Genomic DNA, 24,258 nt, shown 5'->3' with positions numbered 1-24,258 from the left:
TCTTGCTGATAACCCTCTCTTTACCTTCCTTCCCTCCCCAGTCAAAAAATCATGAGAGGAAAACTATAACATAACACTCTGTGTTGAATTAAATATCTTCAAACAAGAATTTTAAGATATGATAACATGCCCTGAATGAGAAATTTCAAAACTAAGAACACAAGTAAGAGCTGACAAAACTCTGGAAATAAAATTACATCAGAAAAGAACTAAATTACAAACATATGCTGGACTCCCTTCAGAAAAGAAATTAAATAGAACAGAACCAATAAACTACAACTGAATAAAAATCTCCAGGAATAAGACCTGATTCTGCATACTGAATGGGCTCACCAAACAACTGAGAAATTTGGAAACATAAAATGTAAAATCTCTGGAAGAAGTACAGATTACCAAAACAGATCCTATTAAAGTCAGAAAGCCTAATCAAACCGATTTTCATAGAACAGGGAAAGTTATCAAAGAACTGCCCCACAAAAATTTGCCAGTCCCAGATATGCACAACTTGTAGGAGAAACTTTTAAAGGTCTTGGAAGACCCAAAGTAGATTTGAGAAATGGAAAGACAAATCTCTTGTCTTTGGATAGAATTCAACATTATAAACATTTCAGTTCTCCCCAAGTTAATTTATAAATATAATGCAATCCAAGGAGTTTCATGGAGCTAGACAGAAGTGAAGTGATACTTCTGAATATACCTTTTTGTTTAAACACATTAAAAAGGTAAGAGAATCCATAAGGATGGGGAAAAACAAATGGAATAAAACAAGCAAATGGACGCAATTATATTTCAAAGGAATATTTTAACCATGCTGAAAAAGAGGGGGGTAGGGGAAGAACCAACCCAGATAACTTTTGAGCAAAGTATTTAGACTATATGCCTTCAGACTAAAAAACAACTGAAAGCAAATTCTGAACTATTAATTTTTTACAGTAATATCACTCAATTTTTAAACAATTGACTTTTAGTTCATGTATTCTGGGACTGAACAAACAAGTAAGAATATTGAACACCAGGTTTTTTACTCAGAGAGGGAAAATACAAAAATAGAAAAGTGGAAAACCAGAAAACAGTATGTGTTGAACTGGAATTATAGGTATTCAGTATGAACTCATGGTGAGATAGACATAAAAATGTATGCAGAGGCTGTATATATATGTAGCTCTCTCCACTACAGGGAATAATCAGTGATGCTTTAGAAGGAATGAGCATACCCGTACCCACGTTCTATCTCCTAAACGCTGTCCTCCATTTAAAGGAGCCAGGGATCCTTGGAGAAATGGGTAATCCAAAGCTGAAGCAGGGAAAGCACAAAGATAAGCCTGCAACACTAAGTCAGAAAGCGAAGCACTCAAAGAATTGTGAAGAAATGTCAAAAGGACAAACCACTGCTTTGAAGGGCTTCCCATTGGCCATAAATCAAACTGAGCATAAAAACTAAGTTGACAGTAACAGACTGCAGCCCATTTGATAAAATAGGAATCCATGATTCTATACTCCTAAATTATTTTTTAAAAATAAAAGCTCTTAGGGCATCTGGGTGGCTCAGTCAGTTGAGCAGCTAACTCTTGGTTTCAGCTTGGGTTGCCTGGGATCAAGCCTCATGTCAGGTTGCTGCTAAGACGGAAGTGTGCTTGAGGATTCTCTCTCCCTCTCCTTTCCCTCTGACAAATAAATAAATAAATCTTTAAAAAAATATAAAAGCAAAGCTCTTCCTTACAGAATGTCAACTAATAAACGTAAAAGGAACAGCTGGATTAGAAAACTCACCATTTAGAAACATAATAATTACTGATTCAGGCAAAAGTCATCAGTGGATGTGAAAACCATGAGGCAGACTAAAATTTGATATTATCTACCAAATCTCAAAATATCTCCCTACAAAATAATTCCAAGGTGAAAACCAGTAACTTTTCAAGGGAGAAATCTGGAAATGACTATTTTAAGTTATCAAAGTTATCATCAGTGATGGAACTGGACATCATATGCATCCAGATATGACATAATGAGAAGACCTAATTTTTGTGGTATTCCTGTCTAAAATATATTACCTCAAACTAAATCATGAAGAAATACAGGCAAACTAAAACTAAAACATTCTATAAAGCAACTGGCCTGTAATCTTAAAAAAAGTTAAGATCATGAAACTCAAAGTCAGTCATTTGCAACTACCTTCTCCCATTCTGAAGGTTGCCTATTAGTTTTTATTTTTTCCTTCACTGTGCAGAAACTTTTTATATGTTGATGTATGTTGATGATGTCCCAATAGTTTAATTTTTGCTTTTGTTTCCTTTGCCTCAGGAGATACATCTAGTAAGAAGTTGCTATGGCCAATGTCGAAGAGGTTACTGCCTGTGTTCTCCTCTAGGATTTTGATGATTTCAGGTTTCACGTTTAGGTCTTTCATCCATTTTGAATTTATTTTTGTGTATGGTGTAAGAAAGTGGTCCAGTTTCATTCTTTTGCATGTGGCTGTCCAGTTTTCCCAATGCTATTTGTACATATAGAAAGAACTTCTAAAACTGAACATCCAAAAAACAAATAATCCAGTTAAAAGGTGAGAAGACATGAATAGACATTTCTCTGAAGAAGGCATACAGATGGCTAACTTGAAAAGATGCTCAATATCACTCAGAGAAATACAAATTAAAACTACAATGAGACATTACCTCATACCTGTCAGAATGGCTAAAACTAACAGCACAGGAAACAACAGGTGTTGGTGAGGATGTGGGGAAAGGGAACCCTTTTATACTGTTGGTGGAAATGCAAAGTGGTGCAGCCACTCTAGAAAACAGTATGGAGGTTCCTAAAGTTAAAAATAGAGCTACCCTTCAATCCAGCAATTACACTACTAGGTACTTACTCAAAAGTTACAAAAATACTAATCCAAAGGCATACATGCAACCTAATGTTTATATAGCATTATCAACAATATCCAAACTATGGAAAGAGCATTTCCCAATGTCTACCAACTGATGAATGGATAAAGAATATGTGGTATACACACACACACTGGAATATCACTTAGCCATAAAGAGAATGATATCTTGCTATTTGCAATATCGTGGATAGACCTAGAGAGTATTATGCTAAGTAAAAATAAGTTAGAGAAAGACAAACACCATATGATTTCACTCCTAACTGGAATTTAAGAAACAAAACAGATGAACACAGGTGGGGAAGAAAAGACACAAATCAGGAGACTCTTAACTACAGAGAACAAACTGAGGATTTCTGGAGGGAGGAAGGTACGGGAATGGGTTAAACAGGTGATGGGCATTAAGGAGTGCACTTGGTGTTGTATGTAAGTGATGAATCACTGTATCCTATACCCGAAACACTATATGTTGACACAAATTTAAATAAAAACTTGATAAAAGACAAAACAGTCAAAGTAAGACTGAAAAACTATTTCAGAGTAAAGGAGTCTAAAGAAACCTGATAACTAAATGCAACGGGTGATCTTGAATTTAATTTGTGTTAATATACAATAAAATTATCAAAACAAGAAATTGCCATTGGCACAGTATTATTGTCAAATCAGAAGGCCATATTCATATTTTGCTAGTGTTCCAATAATGTCTTTTATAGTGAAAGAAAAAAATCTAGTCTAGAATTCTGCCCAGGACCACATGCTCCATTTAGTTATCAGGTTTCTTTAGACTCCTTTAACTGAAATAGTTTCTCAGTCTTACTTTGACTCAAAATTTTCAAGTTTTTATTTAAATTTCTGTACTATTCCTTTTTTCTTCTCTGTACTATTCTTGCAAACTTTTCTGTAAACCTGGAATTATTTCAAAATAAAAAATATTTTCAATTTATTTCACTGACATACTTCTTATAGGTAAGTAGTATAAAAATCCCATGTAATAAAACATCTGTTTAAATAAATATATTCTTTCATCAGTACAAAAATTCTAAGTGATAAAGCACCATCTCAGTTATTTGGTAATGTGTTTTGCTTTTAGCTGTAGACAACATGACAATGTATGGGACAATCAATGGAATCTTCTTATTCAAGGAAATAATGATTCCAAGCTTTCATAGGAAAATAGTGCCTATTGACGAAAAAAAGAAAAGACTAACCCTGTCATATTTTGTCAGTTCACAAATTCAAAACCACTATCACAAAATCACTTATAAATACCTTGTGTTGCTAGAATAATCCCACATGGCCACATCTAGGAGGCTCCGAACCCAGGTTTTAGAGGGCTCCTTAAGAAATTTTTGCTGGTAGATTCCCACTACAAGATCTTCTACAGTGAGAAGTTCTAGATCTTGTCTGATTTCTTCCATTGGTAAACAGAAAAAGGTAAACAATTACTGAATTTAGGTACACAGAACATATATACCAAAATAGAAATAACAGATGTTACAATGCACTTAAATAATGACCTAGTTTTACTTACCTGATGCCTTTGCCATATGCTTCAAACACCAGTTGACTCTGGCTCTGTCATCAGACTGGAGAAGGGAAAAAATTTACTTGTATTTTCTCCTACACTGAGTTAATTTTAATCAATTGCTGTCCTTTCAAACTGGGGAGGTGGGGGTGGCAGGAAGGGAAAGACTGAAGAGTTTGTGACAACTAAATGAGAACCATAAAAAAGAGCAACATACATTTTAAAAGACTACTGCTTTTAATAACCAGTAACATTTATAAAGCGATGCTAAGAGACTCTGTGAAAAGCAAGGGAGATCTAGGGTAGGCACATGAAGAAACCAATGTTCAGAAAAAGATAAGGTAATCTGTTCATGGTTACACTAAAATAGTAATGTTAAAATCCAGTTCTTCAACTCCTAGCCTAAAAGAATTAGACAAGATAAAGAATAAAGGCTCTCTAAAGATTACAAAAGAGGATCAAGAGATTGTTACAAAGTTTTTAAAAAACAGTGATCTTACTTAGGACAGGTGTACAGATTAGAGCACCCTTTCTTCAGAGTAAAAAAGGGATTTCAGCAGGAGAAACTAAAAACATGAGATCTGCCAAATTAGAAATAACATTCAGCTTTTGCAGTCTTCAAAATCCCTCCAATACCACAGAAATTATTATACCTAATCACATTCAAAACAATTCAGAATGAACATGTTTTACCACACACAGCTAACACACAAGCAAACATTCTTTCTTTGGGTACCTTTCATGGGTCTTTTAGTATCTCAGTACATGCCTTAAAAAAATTCTTAAAATGAAATTACCTTGCAGTAGATAAGTGGCCAGTTTCCTGGGTTTGGGTGAATAAACCTATAAAGGTTTTGTAACACAGTTGCTTGGTCATACCCAGATTCGAAGTTTGAAATAGGAATCTTGTGACTAGAATCACCTGAAGAGAATACAAAGGAGTAAGGAGTTCAAAATTTGATCAAAGTAAGTATTATGAAATGGGTAAGGAAGAAGGGTTACAGGAACAAGGTACTGGGTAACTCATATTTAAGCACTAGTACCAAGCCTAATTATAGTTAGGTACTTTATATTACCCCATAATCTTATAAGAAGGGCATACACACATATTATAGAAGACACAACTGAAAATCACAAGTTAGCAGAGGTCAATAGTTGGCAAACAATGGAGTCAGGACTAAAGCCCGGTTTAAGTGACTGAGCCTATGTGTGTTCACTATTCCCATCTGCCATTCATGAATCTGTTTTATATATAAGGCTGGAGAACTTAATAGCAAGGACTGCTTTTTCAAAGGTTGTAGGATTAAGGTTTCACTTCCAGTAAAAAAAAATGGACCAAGTAATTCAGACCAACTGCTCACAAAAATTTAAACTACCTGAGGATATCAAGAGCACATACAGAGGGACGCCTAGGTGGCTCAGTGGTTGAGCACCTGCCTTTGGCTCAGGATGTGATCCTGGGTGCAGGGATGGAGTCCCATATCAGGCTCCCTACAAAGAGCCTGCTTCTCCCTCTGCCAGTGTCTCTGCCTCTCTCTGGGTCTCTCATGAATAAAGAAATAAAACCTTAAAAAAAAAAAATCTTTTGGGATCCCTGGGTGGCGCAGGGGTTTGGCGCCTGCCTTTGGCCCAGGGCGTGATCCTGGAGACCCGGGATCGGGTCCCATGTCGGGCTCCTGATGCATGGAGCCTGCTTCTCTCTCTGCCTGTTTCTCTGCCTCTCTCTCTCTCTGACTGTCATAAATAAATTAAAAAAAAAATTAAAAAAAAATTAAAAAAAAAAAAAGAATAGCTAGTTTAAAAAAAAATCTTTTTCTGTCTAGCAAACATAAATCCTCTCTGGATGAGGGGAACATCATTATTAGCTTTCAATTACTTTAAAATCATTTCTTCAGCATGGCAGGGAAAATGGCGGATGGGAAGGTGGGAGAAGAAAAGCCTGAGAAGCCATGGTAAACTGAAGCCTCCAGAGTAATGGAGGGGAAAGTTCCAGTTGCTGCGCTGAGAAGTGAGCAGCTGAAGCAGCAGCCTGCAGACCTCCCAAAAAAGTCTACAAAAATATCCAAGTCTGGATTTGCCACAGGTAGTTAGATGACAAAGAAAGCCTCAGCCATATCCATCAAACTCAGATCAAGTAAGCCTTAAAAAAACTGTTCCAATTCTTGTTTCAAAACCCTTTTCAGCGGCAGCAGCTTTTAATGAAGACGACGACAGTAAACCAAAGGAAATGCCTCCAGAAGCAAAGATAAAGATGAAAAATACTGGAAGGAATACACCAACATTAGCAGGACCAAAATTCCTTCAATAAAGTAAAGCATGGTTTCTCTGATAACCAGAAGCTACGGGAGCAAAATATAAAATCTCATCTTGGAAATGTCCATGACCAAGACAAATCATGTGTTTTGAAACTGGAGTGTGGAGTGTCAAGTTAAAAGAAATAGTTTCCTTTTTTAAAGAATGGTTATTAAGATTACCCTTAGAGCCGCCTTTTTTAAGATTGAGAGGCAGAACACAAGTTTGAAATCAGAATTACTTTATGTTTTAAATGCAGATTTCAAGATCTTCGCTTAAAAAAAAAATCAGAAATGGTACTTTTCTATTTTTTTAAACACAACTATTAGCACATTAAAAGGGAGGTATAAAGTTACTGTCTATTTAAACTGCAAACAATTACTCTTAACTCCCTGAACCTAAACTGTATGGCTCCCGGGAATAGCTTTATGAGAGAGGGAGTATTGTATTGTGAGGAAAAGGTTATGGAACTATATACTGAAAGTATATTAGAGAATCAAAATACATCTTTTGTCCTCATAGGCATTTGTTTTGTTTCAAGTCATCATAAACAAGGTATTGCACTGCTAGCAGTTGGTACAAATACACTTAGCTCCTTAGAAAAAAATTTTAAAATTGTATATAAATTGTTGAGTATTCTAAACAGCCCACTTCAACCATTTCAGTGGGTCTACCTATTTATTCGTCTTCAAAGACCATTTGCTACAAAAGTAAGTATTTTGAATGTGCTTCCCTTGGTTTTTGTTATTAGCCAGTTCCTGTAAGCATTTCCATCAAATCCTGAGGCAAATCACAAGGAAGTGGTTTCTTTTCAAATAACAAACTACCAAAAACTTAAATATTAAATATTTGGCTATTTTTTTTAAAGGTAGAAACACCAAAAAAGCAACATCACATGAAAATGAAGAGGAGAATAATGTATTTTCTATAACTCGGTTAAAGCTTAAGTTACTAACTTGTGAAAGTGAATTTGATTTGGACTTAATAAAAAAATTATTTTAGTACAGTAATATAATTCGATGTATATATATGTTAATATACAACACACATAATATGTTTATATATATATAAACAGCCTTTCAAAAGCACAATTCAGGTACCAAAGATAAAAAGAAAGAAAATGCATCTCTACACACATCTTATGGGATCTTTGACCACATATACATTGTTCGATCTATGTATTACAGGGTTTCAAAAAGATTTTTGTGATAGTTAATGTGATAAACACATATTTAAAAGCATAGTCACAGATAAAAGAAACAGTCTAATGATTTCCTTGAAAACAACTACAGTGTTTAATCTGGAGGCAGCTTCAGATGATTTTATTGGTAATCACTACTCACTGAGCTCTTTTAATAGGTAACAGAGAAGTAACCTGTATATGTTCCCAACACTTTGTTAATTTGCATTCAAGTTTAGAGTAAACCGCAAACAATGGAAATGTATATAGAACTATTAGTTCTTACATGATTTAATTATGTCATGATACATGAACTCAACTTGCTTTAAGTAAGCAAACTTTCCATTTTTGTAATTTTACTGTTTGTTAAAATAACATGCTTCTCTTATGTATTCTTTTCTTACCTTAAGTGAAATATTAGCCTAAGGTCAAGATGGGAGAGAAACAACTGAAATGAAGGTCTTCATTAAAATACCAATAAAAATAAATAAATAAAATAAAATAAAATACCAATAAATTTGGGGTGCCAGCATGATTCAGTTGGTTAAGTGTCTGACTCTTGATTGCTTTGATCATAATCACAGGGTCCTGGGACTGAAGCCCAAGTTGGTCTCCAAGCTCAATGGGGAGTCTGCTCAAGATTCTCTCTCTCCCTCTTTCCTCTTCCCTGCCCCACATGCTCTAAAATACATTTTAATAAGTACCAATAAAAAATACCAATAAATTTGCCATTCTCAAAGATTTTTTTAGTCTACATGAATAACCAGGTACAAGAAAAAAGAAGGAAAACCAAACCAAAACTGATAACAAGGAGATCCAAAGGTATTTCAGCTACTGAAGTTATTCAGCACAGATTTTAAATCATTCTTGTATCTGAGAAGATCAAATTATGAATTTCAGCATAAAGTTATATAAAAGGATAGAGTTCAATTTCTAATAATGACAGTGAGAAACTGAACAAATGAAACACCTGCTTGAAAGCACTGTAGAGATAAAACTGCAGTGAGAATCAGGAGTCCAAAGTCTTGGAGAGGAAGGAAATCCTAGAAAGCTTGATTCTGGCATTCGGGTTCATTGGTAATTTGAGCACTTATCAACTCTAGAATAGGAGATTTAGAGTGTGAGAAAATTAGTAGTTTTCAACAGACCTAGACTTGTAAGAATTAAAAATATTATACCAGGGGCACCTGGCTGGCTTTGCTGGTGGAGAAAGTGACTCTTGGTTTTTGGGCTATGAGTTCAAACCCTATGTTGACTGTAGAGATTACCTAAAAATAATTTCAAGATTTTACTTATTTATTCATGAGAGACATGAGAGAGAAAAAGAGAGGCAGAGACACAGTCAGAGGGAGAAGCAGACTCCATGCAGGGAGCCTGACATGGGACTCAATCCTGGGTCTCCAGGATCACGCCCCAGGCTGAAGGCGACGCTAAACCACTGAGCCACCCAGGCTGCCCATCTAAAAATAATTTTTAAGAAAGAATTTATTTATTCATCTGCGACAGAGAGAGAGAGAGAGAGAGAGAGAGAAAGAATGCATGTGCATGTGAGCAGGGGCAGAGGGAGAGGGAGAAGCAGACTCCCTGCAGAGTAGGGAGCCCTATGCAGGGCTTGATCCCAGGATTGAGAGATCATGACCTGAGCCGAAGGCAGATGCTTAACCGCGACCCACCCAGGCACCTCCAAAACAAAATCTTTAAAAAAATATTACTCCAGTATTACTTGCATATCTTAAATATGTAGTTAGAAAATATTCAACTGTCTTCTGGCTTCTACTGTTTATGCTATGAAGTCAATTACAAATTTCACAAGTGGTCCTTCGGTGGTATGCGCCTTTTTTCCTTTTTTAGAGATCACCTAGAAATACATGGGATTCTTAAAATATCTGAACCCAATTTTGTATTAGCTCAAATTGAATTAAGGTGCTCTGAGATGGCTAGTGACAGAAGCTTTCTGCCAAAAGCAATCATATTTTTTTTGGAGAGGAATAACAAGTTTTCCCATCTACTGTTTGGCACTCAAAAAAATGATCAGACATATGAAGAAATCTGGTACCTTGACTGAGCATCAAGATAAACAGACCCAAAAAGATCTCTATAATAGGGTTATCAGACATAAGACTTTAAATGTTCAGGGAAATCAATATTAATAATTTCACCAAAACCATAAAAAAGAACCAAAGGTAAATTAAAAAAAAAAAAAAAAAACTAAAGACATATTCTCTAGCCCATTTTAGGAGGGCAAAGCAACCTTGGTAACAAAATTAGGTAAAATTATCCTCAGTCTTTAACATGAATGCACAAATCCTAAAACAAAATATTAACAAAATATTAACAAACCAAATCCAGCAGGTTTACTGCTAGAATGGAAGGTTGGTTATTAGCAAATTACCAGATGAACAAAAGACACAATCATGTGAGACAGAAGTACTGTTCATTAAAATGTACAACTGGTACCTCCAACCAAACTGGGAATAGAACTTTACTGTGATCAAGAATGCATACAAAAAAAAAAAAAAGTGCATGAAGAAAAAAGAAACAAAGTATAAAGCAAGCAGCATAGTTGTTGGTGAAACATTAGAAACTAGAATTCCTACCCAGTACCCTACGACAAATTTTTAAGTTTTAAATTTTTTTTTTTAATTTTTATTTATTTATGATAGTCACAGAGAGAGAGAGAGAGAGAGAGAGAGAGAGGCAGAGACACAGGCAGAGGGAGAAGCAGGCTCCATGCACCGGGAGCCCGACGTGGGATTCGATCCCGGGTCTCCAGGATCACGCCCTGGGCCAAAGGCAGGCGCTAAACCGCTGCGCCACCCAGGGATCCCATAAATAAAAAAAATATAGATTAGAAAAATGTCATCCCACAGACAGGACTATATAAGGAATTTTAAGAACTCGAGTTACAGTTTAGCAATGGCTGGATAAAACTAAAATACAAAAGCAAATAAAAATATAATTTCAAGAGATATCACTTAAAAATAACAAAGTTTATAAGCTATAAATTTAACAAGATATTAAGATCCTTGTGAAGAAGACTGTAAGTGTTGTAGGCTTACAGATGTCAAAAATAAAAGTCACCCCTTGTTTACAGATAGAATATCATGAAGCTTCAGTTTTCTCCAAAATGATCTGAAGATTTAAAGGTAATTCTAATCTAAATTTCAACAAAGGTATTTGTAAAGCAGGATACTCCAACTCTGAATCGTATGAACAGCAAAGAGTCAAGAATAATGAGGATATTCCAAAATTAAGTCAAGGAACTTGTCTAAGTAAGTATTATTAAAATCTTGTGTTTAACAATATGGATACCAAAAAAACAAGCAGACCAATAGAAGAAAATAAAGATATCAGAAAGACTCAGGCATCAAACAGAAATGTGGCACTACATACTGAGAACAAACTGATTATTTAATAAACAATGCTGAGACAATGGATTATCCACATAGAAAAAGAATGAATCAGAATCTCTACATCACACCAAACATAAGTCAATGCCAGGAGAATTAAGAACTTTGGCATGAAAAACAAAACTTAATAAAAACTATCCTTTATGGCCTTCTGGTAGAAGAAGATTCTTAAATAAGATACTAAACCCCCTCAAAATGTAAGAGAAAAGACTGATACATCCACTAAGTCAAAAATAAAAACTTTCGTTCATTAAAAGACATTGTACTGACAATAAAAAAAATAGAAGGTACAAACTGAAAATTGGGATCTGCAATTATATCAATAAGCAGATATGTAGTAAAATTCCACAAGCCAATATAAAAGACAATCCCATAGAAAAATTAGGAAAAGGTAATGCTGAGTTAGAAAAAGTACAGGTTCAGAAAGCAGCATACAATGTTAATTTATGTAAAAGTTTGAAAAAGAGGGGATCCCTGGGTGGCGCAGCGGTTTGGTGCCTGCCTTTGGCCCAGGGCGCGATCCTGGAGACCCGGGATCGAATCCCACGTCAGGCTCCCGGTGCATGGAGCCTGCTTCTCCCTCTGCCTGTGTCTCTGCCTCTCTTTCTCTCTGTGTGACTATCATAAATAAATAAAAATTAAAAAAAAAATTAAAAAAAAAAAGTTTGAAAAAGAAAAATTAAATTCATAACTTAAATATTCACAGGGTGCCTGGGTGGCTCAGTTGGTTAAGCATCCAACTCCTGATTTCAGCTCAGGTCACAATCTCAGGGTCATGAGACTGAGCCCTGAGTCGGGCTCTGCACTGGGCATGGAGCCTGCTTAGGATTCTCTCTTGCTCTCACCCTTGCCTTCTGCCCCTCCCCCACCACTCCCAAGCCCCTGTGTGCACTTGTCTCCAAAAAAAAAAAAAAAAGTATTCACAAAACTATTCAGAAAAGAAAGGAAATGATTAGCACAAAATTCTAAATAGGGTCTCTCTTATAAAGAGGGAGGTGGATGCAGTCAAGGAGAGATTTAGGGACCTTCGATGACAGCACACTGCTCTTATTTCTTCAGCTGACTGGGGAATGCACTACTGTTCATTAATTAATATCCTTTATGCCTTAAGTCATGTTAAATTTTTGTGTATGAAGATTAATATTAAAAGCTGATGGACCTTCCGTATAGGAAGCTAAAAGGAGTTTTCAAAGCTTTGCTTATTTTAAAGCAGAACTTCCCTCAAGAAAATTAACCAATAAAATGGAATCAGAGCTCCTCTGGTTAAAGTCGGGGAGGAGAAGGGCCAGAAACTTCCTGCCTCCATGCACTCATAAGAACCTGAAGTACCCCTTCAGAGAAGAACATGGCAGTGGGAGTGGGGGGAAAAAAAAAAAAAAATCAATAGATTCCATATCAGCATCTCTTCCAATCCTGACATTCCTTGACTCTAATGTGCTAAACCATAAACATCCATCCATCAAGTATTCACTTAATTATATTTACATGTATTTCATAAAAGGCCAGATAGCACAGGAGCATTTGAAAAATCTACACACACATTCTTTAGCTACTACCCACACTGTATCCACACATAAACTTGCTTCAGTGTGTTCCTCTATGAAATACGATATTTTCCTAAGCACCAGGTTGATTACACCACCATAAGCATTTTTAGTTATTATGTCAACATAGCCGTCAGTCTAATATAGTCATTTATCTTCTTTAACTGGCACATTACCCAGGGTTATCAAATTGGCAATTTAAGACCTGTTTAAATGGGTGAGCTTTCCTGAACAAATTGTGTTCAATTTCAATTAGTTTGAATACTAAATTAAGAAGACATTCCTAATGTCTTTAATAGGTTTATGTTAATCTGGTTAACCTGAAAAGGTTGTAAAAATAAGCCTCAAAAACTTTTTAAAATCAAGTATATCAGAACCAAAATAATAAACAGTAAGGCCAGTGGCACTCCCATCTGGCACTCAATAGATGAACAAACCATAAACAGCTTAAGTAAAAATGAAGTTAACTCACCAGCTAAGTTTCTATTTTTGTCTTACCACCACCTATTTAGTGAATACCTCAGGTGATGTAACTTGTGGGGAGATTAGCTAAGTTCACACTTCAAAATCTGTATTATAAATTTTTTTCATTCAAAGCTACATTAAGGGACCAACTAAAAAAATTTCCCTTACCTGTTTCAATCTATGGCCCTGATCCCAGTCAAACACAAAAAGGACTACTATATACTTTTTTGCTAAGACTGGAAAAAACTCAAAGCTCATAAGCAAAAGGGACTCTAAAATATTCTCTTCATTTATAAAGAACTGTATTATAAATATTACAAATAGCTGCTTGTTATGGCAGATTTGAAAAACTTATTTGTAATTTCAAACACTTCTACAGGCTAGTTTTCTACGTTAAGTAAAAAAAAAAAACTTTTTGAATATAAATTAAAAATAAAACTATTACCATGATTTTCATTCTAATCATAGGAAACTGGTTAAAACCTAGTTTCCAGACAAATTTAGTTCAGAGCTTATTAGGTATGTGGTCATATCCTTTAGTATCCCACAAGTCTATTCAATTTTAAAGTTTTTAAGGATCACATATATCATCTACCATTTCTATGAAAATTCTCCAAAAATTTCTTCCCCCAACTTAATGTTTTATGCGCCCATGTAAAGCAGTAAATCTTAACCAGGTACATATCCATTCAATGCCTATCATTCTACTCCATTTCTTTATACTTACTTGCAGCCTGACAATGAAACCGAAATCCTCGTGGAATTTCACCTGTAATACAAAATATTTTGTTGGGAGAAGCTCTCTGGTTTTCCCATAGCCGTATGCCATAGGATGACCGATTGGTAGGTAATAGTTATTGCTATATGAAAATACAAAAAAAAATTAAACCTTCATAAGAGTTCTTTTAAACCAAAGGAATGAGGATTATTAAAGAATTTCGGTATAGTGTCTAAACTACTTTAAAAAGGAAGTCACTTCTTTATAAAAAAGAAATAGGTAAAGCAAAGTTGTGTTAAAAGGAGTCTTAGCTAGGGGTCCATGAGGCCCTATCAAGGGCCTCATGTATGTATTTCTCAACAAAAGTTTCCAAATTCTATCTTTTTAATGTTTTACAATCATATGAACAAAAGTAGCTATTTAATTTATCCTAAGCAGCAACTCTTACAAGTGTGAGTAGGATGATTAGTTGCTCTGTCATCGAAACACAAGAAAAAGTGCTGGCTTGTTCTAATGAATTTTAAATCAACTGGCAAAACTAAAGATGAAGATCTTCTTTCCCCAACCTTTTCTCCTTTACTCTTCCCCCTATATGTTTCTCCTACTTGCCTTTAAAAGTATACTGGTCCTTTAACTATCTTCTTGGGAACTGAACTGAATCCTAGGTCTTCATTACTACTTGCTTTTGCTAGAGTGGAATAGCCAGAAGAGATACTAACAACATTGGAGAGACTATTAAATATTAGGCTATTTCCATATCTTCTCTTGTATTCCTTAGAGCAGCCAATAATAGGTATTATTCCCACTTCACAGATAAGCTAGTAAATTCAGAAAGATTAATAACTTTCTTCAAGGTTACAAAACAACATCAAGTTAAAATCTAGTAATCACTATGGTGAAGGATGGGTCAAAGAAATGAAAGAGCAAAAGGCATAAAAAGCCTTTAGAAAATTCCAAGATGTAAAAAAAAAAAAAAAAAAAAAAAAGAAAATTCCAAGATGTAAGGCTACAGGTAAGCAAATGACAGGCTACACATTTTCTTAGGCATACTATCCCACTCAACTACAATGCTTTCTTCAGGTTAAAAGATTAAACTGAAAAACTCTGTAAACACCTAGTTCTTAGCAATTTTTCAACCAATTATGATGAAGTCTTGTTATACTTTAAGAACTCAACTATGCATCAGCCTTTAAGAAAACAAATACTGTTAAATAAAGTCACGATAAAATGTATACTGTTTAGATCTAGCATCTTTCACTCTACTTACCAGGATTTATAAATCTGTGGAACTCTGCCATTATACCTTCTTGGAGAGAGTATTTAACACACCCTATTTCACAGGGGAGGAAGCGCTGCTCACAGTGAGGAGGGAGCTCACCATGGCTAAAAATGTTCAAAAAATAAAAAATGCCTCCAAGGAGAGCTAAAAAAGAAAAAGAAAAAAAAGTAAGAAAACACAAACAGATGAGAGTTTACCCCTCTACAAAACCAAGTTTGAAAACTATTTTCCTTGTGTTCCTATCATCAATCCTATGTGAGCTGGAAAAGAGAAAACTAATCTGTACCAACTAAATGAATAAAAATTTTTATAATTACACTTATCAAGAATTTTTTTTTAATATTTTTTTCTTTATTTATTTATGATAGTCACACAGAGAGAGAGAGAGAGAGAGAGGCAGAGACATAGGCAGAGGGAGAAGCAGGCTCCATGCACCGGGAGCCCGACGTGGGATTCGATCCCGGGTCTCCAGGATCGCGCCCTGGGCCAAAGGCAGGCGCCAAACCGCTGCGCCACCCAGGGATCCCACACTTATCAAGAATTACAGTGGTAACCATTCTGCATGAAGCAACAAAATTATTCAAACTTGCAGCCAGTTCTACATAATTTAGCTAAACATAAGCACTGAATTTCAGGAATGACTTAAAAGCTATGACCTGTACTCAACAAATACAAGAGGTTTGGGAAATAAAGCTAAGTAGAATCAGCAATGAAAAACTCTGATATAAACCATGGACAATTTAATTCACTCTTTACTTTTTACCAATATACACAAGAATACTGATAAATTCTCTAAAGAAAGAAATGTGAGAAAGCGTGAAGGCTCTTATTTACTAGGATTAGCCACATTTAAGACTATTAAAAGTTTATTAGTCTTCAGTAAATTCAGAACACAATGAAAAAAGCCAGAGGAAATAACAAGGACTTTTATTAGCTAAGCTCTTTTCTAGGCTAGATCTTTATACTTTAAATGTATCTAAAGATCTAGCTATAAACACTTAAATCTAAGAAGTATATTTAGTAACCTATGAAGTGGTTATTAATCAAGAGACCAGATTTTTGTATAAAACAAAATCTTCTCTTGTATCTCTCTCATGTTATTTCAACAAATGCAAATTGCCCAATCTTTTACAACTTTAGCACCATATTTGAATACTTGTAGTCAATTATGCTGAAATGCAGGATCAAAATAAACAGAACACGTAATTACTGATCAACATATCATAGTGTTCTGAGCAACCACATTTATCTAAGCAAAAAATTTTAGGATTACTCTACCTTGATCACTTTTTAGAGACAAATTTGACATATCCGGGGGTGAAACATTCTGCTTCGGTACAAGCATGCCTGGCTGCCGCAGTGAAGTGGAAACAGGTTTCTAAAGAGGAAGAAAATAATTGATCACATAATCAAACTCTTACTGAGCACTTTATACAAATACTTAAGTTTAGCAAAACACCTGGAAAACAACTCACTGACTACTTCAGTAACCTCTCTAGGCCAATGAACCCAATGAGTAAAGAAGCACACATCTGTCAGTGACATCAACACCCAAAGGCAGACAAGGGCAGAATCTATACATATTCTGAATCAAAAAGTGAGTGGCAAACAACCAATTCAACCATTGCTGAAAACCATTTGCCCACTACTGATAATCTAAAGTAATCCCACTGAATCCCATAATACATACCAGCCCAGGGGCCAAAAGAACATCATTCAACAAAGTACTCCAATTATGCTGACTTCAAGTCTCAATGAGATATGCATACTTTGAGAATGTCTTATAAGACATTATAGTTAAAAAAAAAAAACAAGGTTCAACTGTATTTCAATTCTACTGAAACACACATCTACAAATTTAAAATCGCTCAAACCTAAAGCAAGCGAAGTGCTCTTGAATTTCAATCCAATGTTGCCAGTTTAAAATAAGAATGGAACTTTACTATGTCAGAATGAAAAGAACAGAGAGGGTAAAAGTCCACAATTACCCTGAATTTTCCTGATACAAACCAACAAGAAAAAGTTTATTCAATACTTTATCATTCTACTACACATAAATTTACCCAAATAAACTTTATTCAACTCTTACCTATGAGGCATACTAATATTCACTAGCATGTGCAAGTTTTGTTGTTTCAATATTTTAAACACAACCGCTTGCTGGTTCCGGGTGTCACTTAAATAGAATGGCCCAAGCTACTTTAAAACATTAAAAAGGGGGGGGGGGGAGGGGTCTTCAATCATAAAGGGGTTGGAAGGAACCCTTAGCGTTCATCTGGTACCAACCCTAAAACCCAACAATCTCCTGCCAGATCAAAGTTTATTGGTTGCAGGTTTCCTAACAGGGATTCCCCTGGCCTTTCACTACCAAATAGCAACATGTCTCCTAGTTAAGGGAACCTGTTGGGTTTTTCACAGGCATTCTGACGCCAGAAAAAAAAAAAAAAGAAAGAAAAATTCTTCTTTGCACTAACCTAAGTCACCCACTCACCCATCCAGCATTTACTGAACACGCCCATGTGCCAGGCAGGTAGCGCTCCTCTCAGGCTAACTTTACCTGCTTCTCTGAAGGCCCAAAGTCCCTTCCCTGGGCTGCTCTCCACTCTCGAGCCATTTCTGCGTATTTCTCCTTTTCTTCCTCCTTCAGAAGCTTGGGGACATTCAAGGAGGAGAGAAAGGAGAGAAGCAGCAATGAGGACCGAGTGCCCCCGGCCCCAGAGGCAGAAGCCAGGACTTCACGGGGGGTCCCTGTGTCGGTTTGCCCTAGGGCGGGAACAGGGGCCTTCCTTTCACGCCAGCTGGAGCCAAGGAGTCATTAGGCTCCTCGAGGCCTCCTTCCTTGCCGCCTCGCCCTCCCACTTGCCCAACTGCCTGGTCCGCCCCCCCGCAGCCTCCCTACCCCCCCCACCCCCACCCCCACCCCACTACCTCCAGTCTCACCGCCCAGTCAGCAGAGCAGTAGGGGATGGCATCAGCTATGCGAGCCACAGGCAGGCCTCGCCGCCGTAGTTCGGGGATCTTCTCCTGCACAAAGAAATAGTAGGCATTACGGCTGGCCCTGCGGTTTGGCATGGCGAGCGAGGCCAGGATTCGACAACCTGCGCCAGAGACAGCACAAGCCGCCGGCGCCCTCGCCGGGCTCCCGCCCTTAGTAACCGAGGCTGGCGCCTGCGCGCCAAGGCCCACAGCGCTGGACCAATCAGGGCGCGGTGCGCAGCCGCATTGGCCTCGCTCCGAGAAAAACAGTCTGAGACTGACTCGCGGGGCAGTGGGGGGGGGGGGGGCCGGGGGAGCCCGGGCACAGGTGCGAAGCGTTCTGATTGGCTGGGATGAGGCGTTGATGGGCGCGCTGTCACGTGGAGGGCTTGGCGCAATTCCTGTACATTATTGCGTAATATATGTCAAAGTAGGTGGAGAAAAAGCGGACGAGAGAGTGGTGGTTCAAGTTCTTTCATGTTTCGTAACTGCAAAAGGCCTACTCTGTGCCAGGTACTGTGAAACGTGTTGGGTGGCGGCGGCAGAGTGAGGACCATGACAAACAATATCTTGTCCCTGAAGAAGTTTACAATCTAGTGGGGGGCGTTTGAGGGGAAGATGACAAGTCAAGTGCATCAACCCATGTGGGGCGGGTGGGGGGGGGGGTTGTCACTGCTTTTCTGTCTTTCCCCCATTCTTAAATGACACTTGTTATAGTTGCAAAGAATATGTTTTTGAAATCAACTTTTACCATGTTAGAAAGCACAATAAGGAGCGGAGGTTTAAAATAATGTCCTTCAATACAATTTTACAGATTTCCTCAAAAAGGTGGTGTCATTTTGTTGTTGTTAGTTTTATTCCTGGAATATATTTGGAGCTACTATGAAAGCTTTTTTTCCCCCCCCCCACATTATTTTCTTTTTTAAAATTCTCTATTTAAATTCAATTTAGTTAATATATACTATATTATTACTCATGGGTAGAATCCGTTACATACAACATCCAGTGCTCATCGTAACAAGTGCCCTCCTTAATGCCTGTCATCCAATTATCTCCCCCCCGCCCCCCACCTCCCCTCCAGTAACCCTTGGTGTATTTCCCAGAGTTTAGCCTCTGGTATGGTTTGCCTCCCTCTCTGTTTTCATCTTGCTTTATTTTCCCTTCCCTTCCCCTGTGTTCATCTGTTTGGTTTCTTAAACTCCACACGCGTGAAATCATATGGTATTTATCTGTCTCTGACTAATTTATTTCACTTGGCATAATACCCTCTAGTTTTATCCACATCATTGCAAATGGCAAGGTTTCATTCTTTTTGATGGCTGAGTAATTTCCATATTTTTTGTGTGTGTGACATTTTCTTTCTTTATTCATCTGTTAATGGACCACCTGGGCTCTTTCCAAATTTTGGCTATTTAAGACATGTTGCCATAAACATTAGGGTACATGTGCCCCTTTGGCTTTTTTTTAATTTATTTTTTATTGGAGTTCAATTTGCCAACATATAGCATAACACCCAGTGCTCATCCGTCAAGTGCCCCTGTCAAGTGCCCCCCTTAGTGACCATCACCCAGTCACCCCCAATGCATGTGCCCCTTTGAATCACTATGAATGAATGGATCAACCAGGAAATTAACGAAGAATTTTAAAAATTCACAGAAACAGAGGATGATGAAAAAATAACTGTTCAAAACCCTTCAGATGCAGCAAAGGCAGTCCCAAGAGGGAAATATATAGCAATACAAGGCTTTCTTAAAAAACAAGAACAGTCTCAAATATACAATCTAACCTTACCCCTAAAGGAGCTGGAGAAAGAAGAGCAAATAGAGCCTAAATCCAGCAGGAGAAGAGAATTAATAAAGATTAGAGCAGAAATCAATAAAATGGAAGCCAAAAGAACAGTAGGACAGATCAATGAACTAGGAGCTGGTTTTTGGAAGAATTAATAAGATCACTAAACCTCTAGCCAGACTTATCGAGAAGAAAGGAGAAAGAACCCAAATAAAAAAATTCGGAAAGAGGAGGAATCACAACCAACATCCAAGAAATACAAACAATTATAGGAACATATTATGAGCAAATATATGCTAACAAATAAGGTAATCTGGAAGAAATGGATGCATTCCTAGAAACATAAACTATCAAAACTGAAACAGGAAGAAATGGAAAACCTTAACAGAGCCATAACCAGCAGAGAAATTGAAGCAGTAATCAAAAATCTCCCGGCAAACAAGAGCCCAGGGCCAGATGGCTTCCCAGGGGGAATTCTACCAAATATTTAAAGAAGAAATAATAACAATTCTACTGAAGCTGTTTCAAAAGATGGGAACGGAAGAAAAATTTCCAAACTCGTTCTATTAAGCCAACATTACCTTGATCCCCAAACCAGACAAAGACCCCACCAAAAAAGAGAATTACAGAGTATGAATGCAAAAATTCATAGGGTCCAACAATAGGTCCAACAGTGCATTAAAAGGATTATTCACCATGACCAAGTGGGATATATTCCTGGACTGTAAGGGTAGTTCAACATCCACAAATCAATCAATGTGATAAACTACATTAATAAAGGAAAGGACAAGAACCATAGGATCTTCTCAATAGATGCAGAAAAAGTATTTGATGAAATACAGCACGCTTACTTGATTAAATAACTCCATAGTGTAGGGATAGAGATAACATACTTCAAAATCACAAAAGCTATATATGAAAAGCCCACAGTGAATTTCATTCTCAGCAGAGGAAAAACTGAGAGCTTTTCCCTTAAGGTCAGGGACAAGAAGGGGATGTCCACTCTCATCACTGTTGAAAGTACTAACATAGTACTAGAAGTCCCAGCCTCAGCAATCAGACAGCAAAAAGAAATAAAAGGCATCCAAATGGGAATAAATAAATAAATAAAATAGAATAACTCTTAAATGACTTTGCTCATTCCATCATCTGTGTCATTTCTGGGTCTGTTTCTACTGATTGATTTTTCTCCTTATTGTAGGTTGTATTGTCTTGCTTCTTCTTCTTTTTTTTTTTTTTTTTTGTCTTGCTTCTTGCAAGCTTGGTAATATATGATTTGATGACAACTTTAAATTTTATCTTTTGAATGCTGCATGTTTGTATTCTTATAAATATTCTTATGCTTCTTCTGGGATAGAGCTATATTACTTACAAACAGTTCAAATGTAGTTTTTCCTACTTTTGAGGCTTGCTTTTATGCTTTGTTATTTGGAATCAGAGCAACCTTTAGGGCTGATTTTCTCCTCTGCTGATATAATACCCTTTTAGTACTCTGCCTGACACCCATGAATTTGGAAGTTTTTCCATTTTGGCTGATGGAAACACAAGCTATTTCTAGCCCTGTGTGAATTTCAAGGATTGTTCCTTCTAATCCTTTCAGGTTGTTCTTTCCCTGGCACTGTGTAGTTTCCTCCCACACATACACAGATCAGAATTCAGCTGGAGCTTCAAGGGAGATCCTTAGCAGATTTCCAGAGCTCTTTTTTTGTGCTGTTCTTTCTTTTCTGGCACTCTGCCCTGCAAACTATAGTCACTGTGGCCTATCTAGATACCAACTCCATCTCCTCAACCCAGGGAGACCACAGGGCTCAGTCTGGGTTACCCCTCTTGCTGCATTCTGGATACTCTCTCCAGGAATCTGGGGCAATCATAGAGATCACTTTGTTTCTGTTCTTTCAGGGATTACTCACCCTGCCCTTGATGTCCAGTGTCTGAAACCATTGCTTTTGATATTTATTTTTGAAATATTTAGTTGTTTAAGACTGATGGATAAATTCATTCACTGTTATTCCACCTTGGTCAAGATTGCTTTACCTTATTTTGACATTTTAAAACAATATGTAGATTTAACTGCTAAATTTTTTTTTAAAGATTTTATTTATTTATTCATGAGAGACACAGAGAGAGAGAGAGAGAGAGAGAGAGAGAGGCAGAGACACAGGCAGAGAGAAGCAGGCTCCATGCAGGGAGCCTGACGTGCGACTCGATCCAGGGTCTCCAGGATCACACCCTGGGCTGAAGGTGGCGCTAAAACGCTGAGCCACGCGGGCTGCCCAACTGCTAAATTTTTAGATATGTAATCAGGACAATCTCTCTGAGGAGAGCCATTTAAAATGAGAATGGATGCTAAAGAACAGAGCTAATCATGTGAAGAATCAAAAGAAGAGCATTCTAGATAGAGGGAACAGCATGTGTACTGGTCTCAGACAATAAATAGTTTGGTGTATCATTAGAATAGACAGAAAACTGATTGATGTTACAGTTGTGTGTCCACTCAGGTGGAGAAGGTGATTGCTGAGGTTGGGATTTGAGCATAGCAGTGTCAAGTGTTCAAGTATTACTAAGTACGTGGGTGGTCATTGAAAGATTTTTTTTTGTAAGTGTCATGACATGGCTTACAGTTGAAGAAGATCAGTCTTGTTGCTATTTTGGGAATAGGTTTAAAGCAGCAAGAATGGGCATGGGGAGACTAGTTAGGAGGTCCCTTCAGAAGTCTATGTGAGAGATGATGGTGACCTAGAACAGAAAAGAAACAGGAGAAATGAAAGGGAGAGGATGGCTTCAAATTGTACTTTGGGGAAAAAAGAAATAACTGATGGATTGGATGCAGAAGTGAGAGAAAGGGAGAATTCCTATGGTTTTGGCTTGAGTAACCCAGTGGCAACTCATGTGTTTTTCTAAATAGCAAGAACTGGGGGAAGGAGGACAGTGCTGGTACCACAGAGGGTCCACTGCTCCTCATATTTTCTATTACCTGCTCCTCTCCTTCTTTGGCACACCTGATTTTTTTCAGTCTTAGTTAAGTAAAGTCCTATGTAAATGGATCAGTTTTTTCCCTCTTTTCAACCAGATTGATCTTCCTATTCAGAAATTCTAGAGGGTGGTAGGTTTTGGTTGAGGGTGTGCATGGCAGGGGGATCAAGAATTATGTTGCATATGTTAATTTTGAAATGCCTCTTCTACATCCAAGGGGAGATGTCAAGTAGGCAGTTGGCTGTGTACGTCTGGTGTTCTGGGCTAGAGACAGAATTTGGAAGCAATTTGGACATAAAGATGGTATTTAAATTCATAGAAATGGATTAGATCACCTAGGCAGAGAGTGAAGAGAGGAAAAAAAGTTTCTAGGATGGAGTCCTGAAATACCAGCAAGAACAGGAAAACCCAGCAAAAGTGACTAAAAAGGAATGTCTGAAGATGCAAGAGAAAACCAGGGAAACTAAGACAAGAGAGTATTTACAAGGGAAAGCACTTCATTCATTTAATAGATATATATGGACAGTCTGTGGACTACCAAGCTCAGTTTTAGGCCCAAGAACACATTACAAAGTGTATAACATAGTGAGGAATGCAGACCATAAAGAAATAAACAATCATGAATATAATAAGTTGTCCGAATATATTATTAGACAATAACTCCAATGAAGAAAAATAATGCAGGATAAGGGATAGGAACCAATTGAAGGTGCAATTTAGGGTAGTCAGAAAAGGCTCTTTCAAGGAAATGAAATTTAAGCAAACAGTGGAAGGAAGTGAAGAAGCAAACCATGAAGATGTCAGGCAAAGGGTAGTCCAAGCAGAAGGAAGAGCAAGCAGGTGCAAAGACCCCAAGGGATACATGTCAAGTATGTGTGAAGAACAGCAAAGCAAGTCTGTGGCTGCAGTGCAGCAAGAAAAGTAGGAAAACAGGGTATTGGAGAAGGAGTTTGGGCCAAACCATCCAGGGCTTACAGGGCCATCATAAGAATCTTAGATCTCACCTAAATGGGTGGGAAGCCATTAGAGATTTGGAGGACTTCTACTCTTTTTTTAAAATATGAAGTATGAAGTGATTTTTAACTAAGTGTTACAAATCCACCAGGAACACATGGCACTTTAGGAAAATATTTTTCCTAAAATGCTAGTGTTTTCTTGATGCTAGTTTAAGTTAAGGGCCTGACATTGTTCAGTGTGCATTCTGTGCTGGTAATAATAGTAATAGTA

At 37.2% G+C, this 24,258-nt stretch overlaps 1 protein-coding gene across 2 annotated transcripts in view; it reads right to left on the bottom strand.

The window, feature by feature from the left end:
- The window catches only part of MAEL (maelstrom spermatogenic transposon silencer), a 30,333-nt gene extending 11,808 nt beyond the window's left edge, over nucleotides 1-18,525 (bottom strand). Inside the window, exons 1-8 of one of the 2 annotated variants that reach the window (XM_077901512.1) lie at nucleotides 18,223-18,525; nucleotides 17,852-17,944; nucleotides 16,573-16,672; nucleotides 15,283-15,438; nucleotides 14,025-14,066; nucleotides 5,204-5,328; nucleotides 4,413-4,467; nucleotides 4,151-4,292 (exon numbers count right to left, since the gene is read on the bottom strand). In XM_077901512.1, coding sequence (XP_077757638.1) covers nucleotides 4,151-4,292; nucleotides 4,413-4,467; nucleotides 5,204-5,328; nucleotides 14,025-14,066; nucleotides 15,283-15,438; nucleotides 16,573-16,672; nucleotides 17,852-17,944; nucleotides 18,223-18,366 — 857 coding nt within the window. In that variant the 5' untranslated portion in view covers nucleotides 18,367-18,525. The remainder of the gene's footprint in view (nucleotides 1-4,150; nucleotides 4,293-4,412; nucleotides 4,468-5,203; nucleotides 5,329-14,024; nucleotides 14,067-15,282; nucleotides 15,439-16,572; nucleotides 16,673-17,851; nucleotides 17,945-18,222) is intronic. The other variant, XM_077901513.1, reaches the window with a different exon arrangement.
- Between the last annotated feature and the right edge of the window lie 5,733 nt (nucleotides 18,526-24,258).

This window comes from Canis aureus, chromosome 6, assembly GCF_053574225.1.
Source record: "Canis aureus isolate CA01 chromosome 6, VMU_Caureus_v.1.0, whole genome shotgun sequence".
In the NCBI taxonomy this organism is placed as follows: domain Eukaryota; kingdom Metazoa; phylum Chordata; class Mammalia; order Carnivora; family Canidae; genus Canis; species Canis aureus.
Note: the sequence above shows the minus strand (reverse complement) of the source record. Positions and strands in the feature narration are given on the sequence as shown.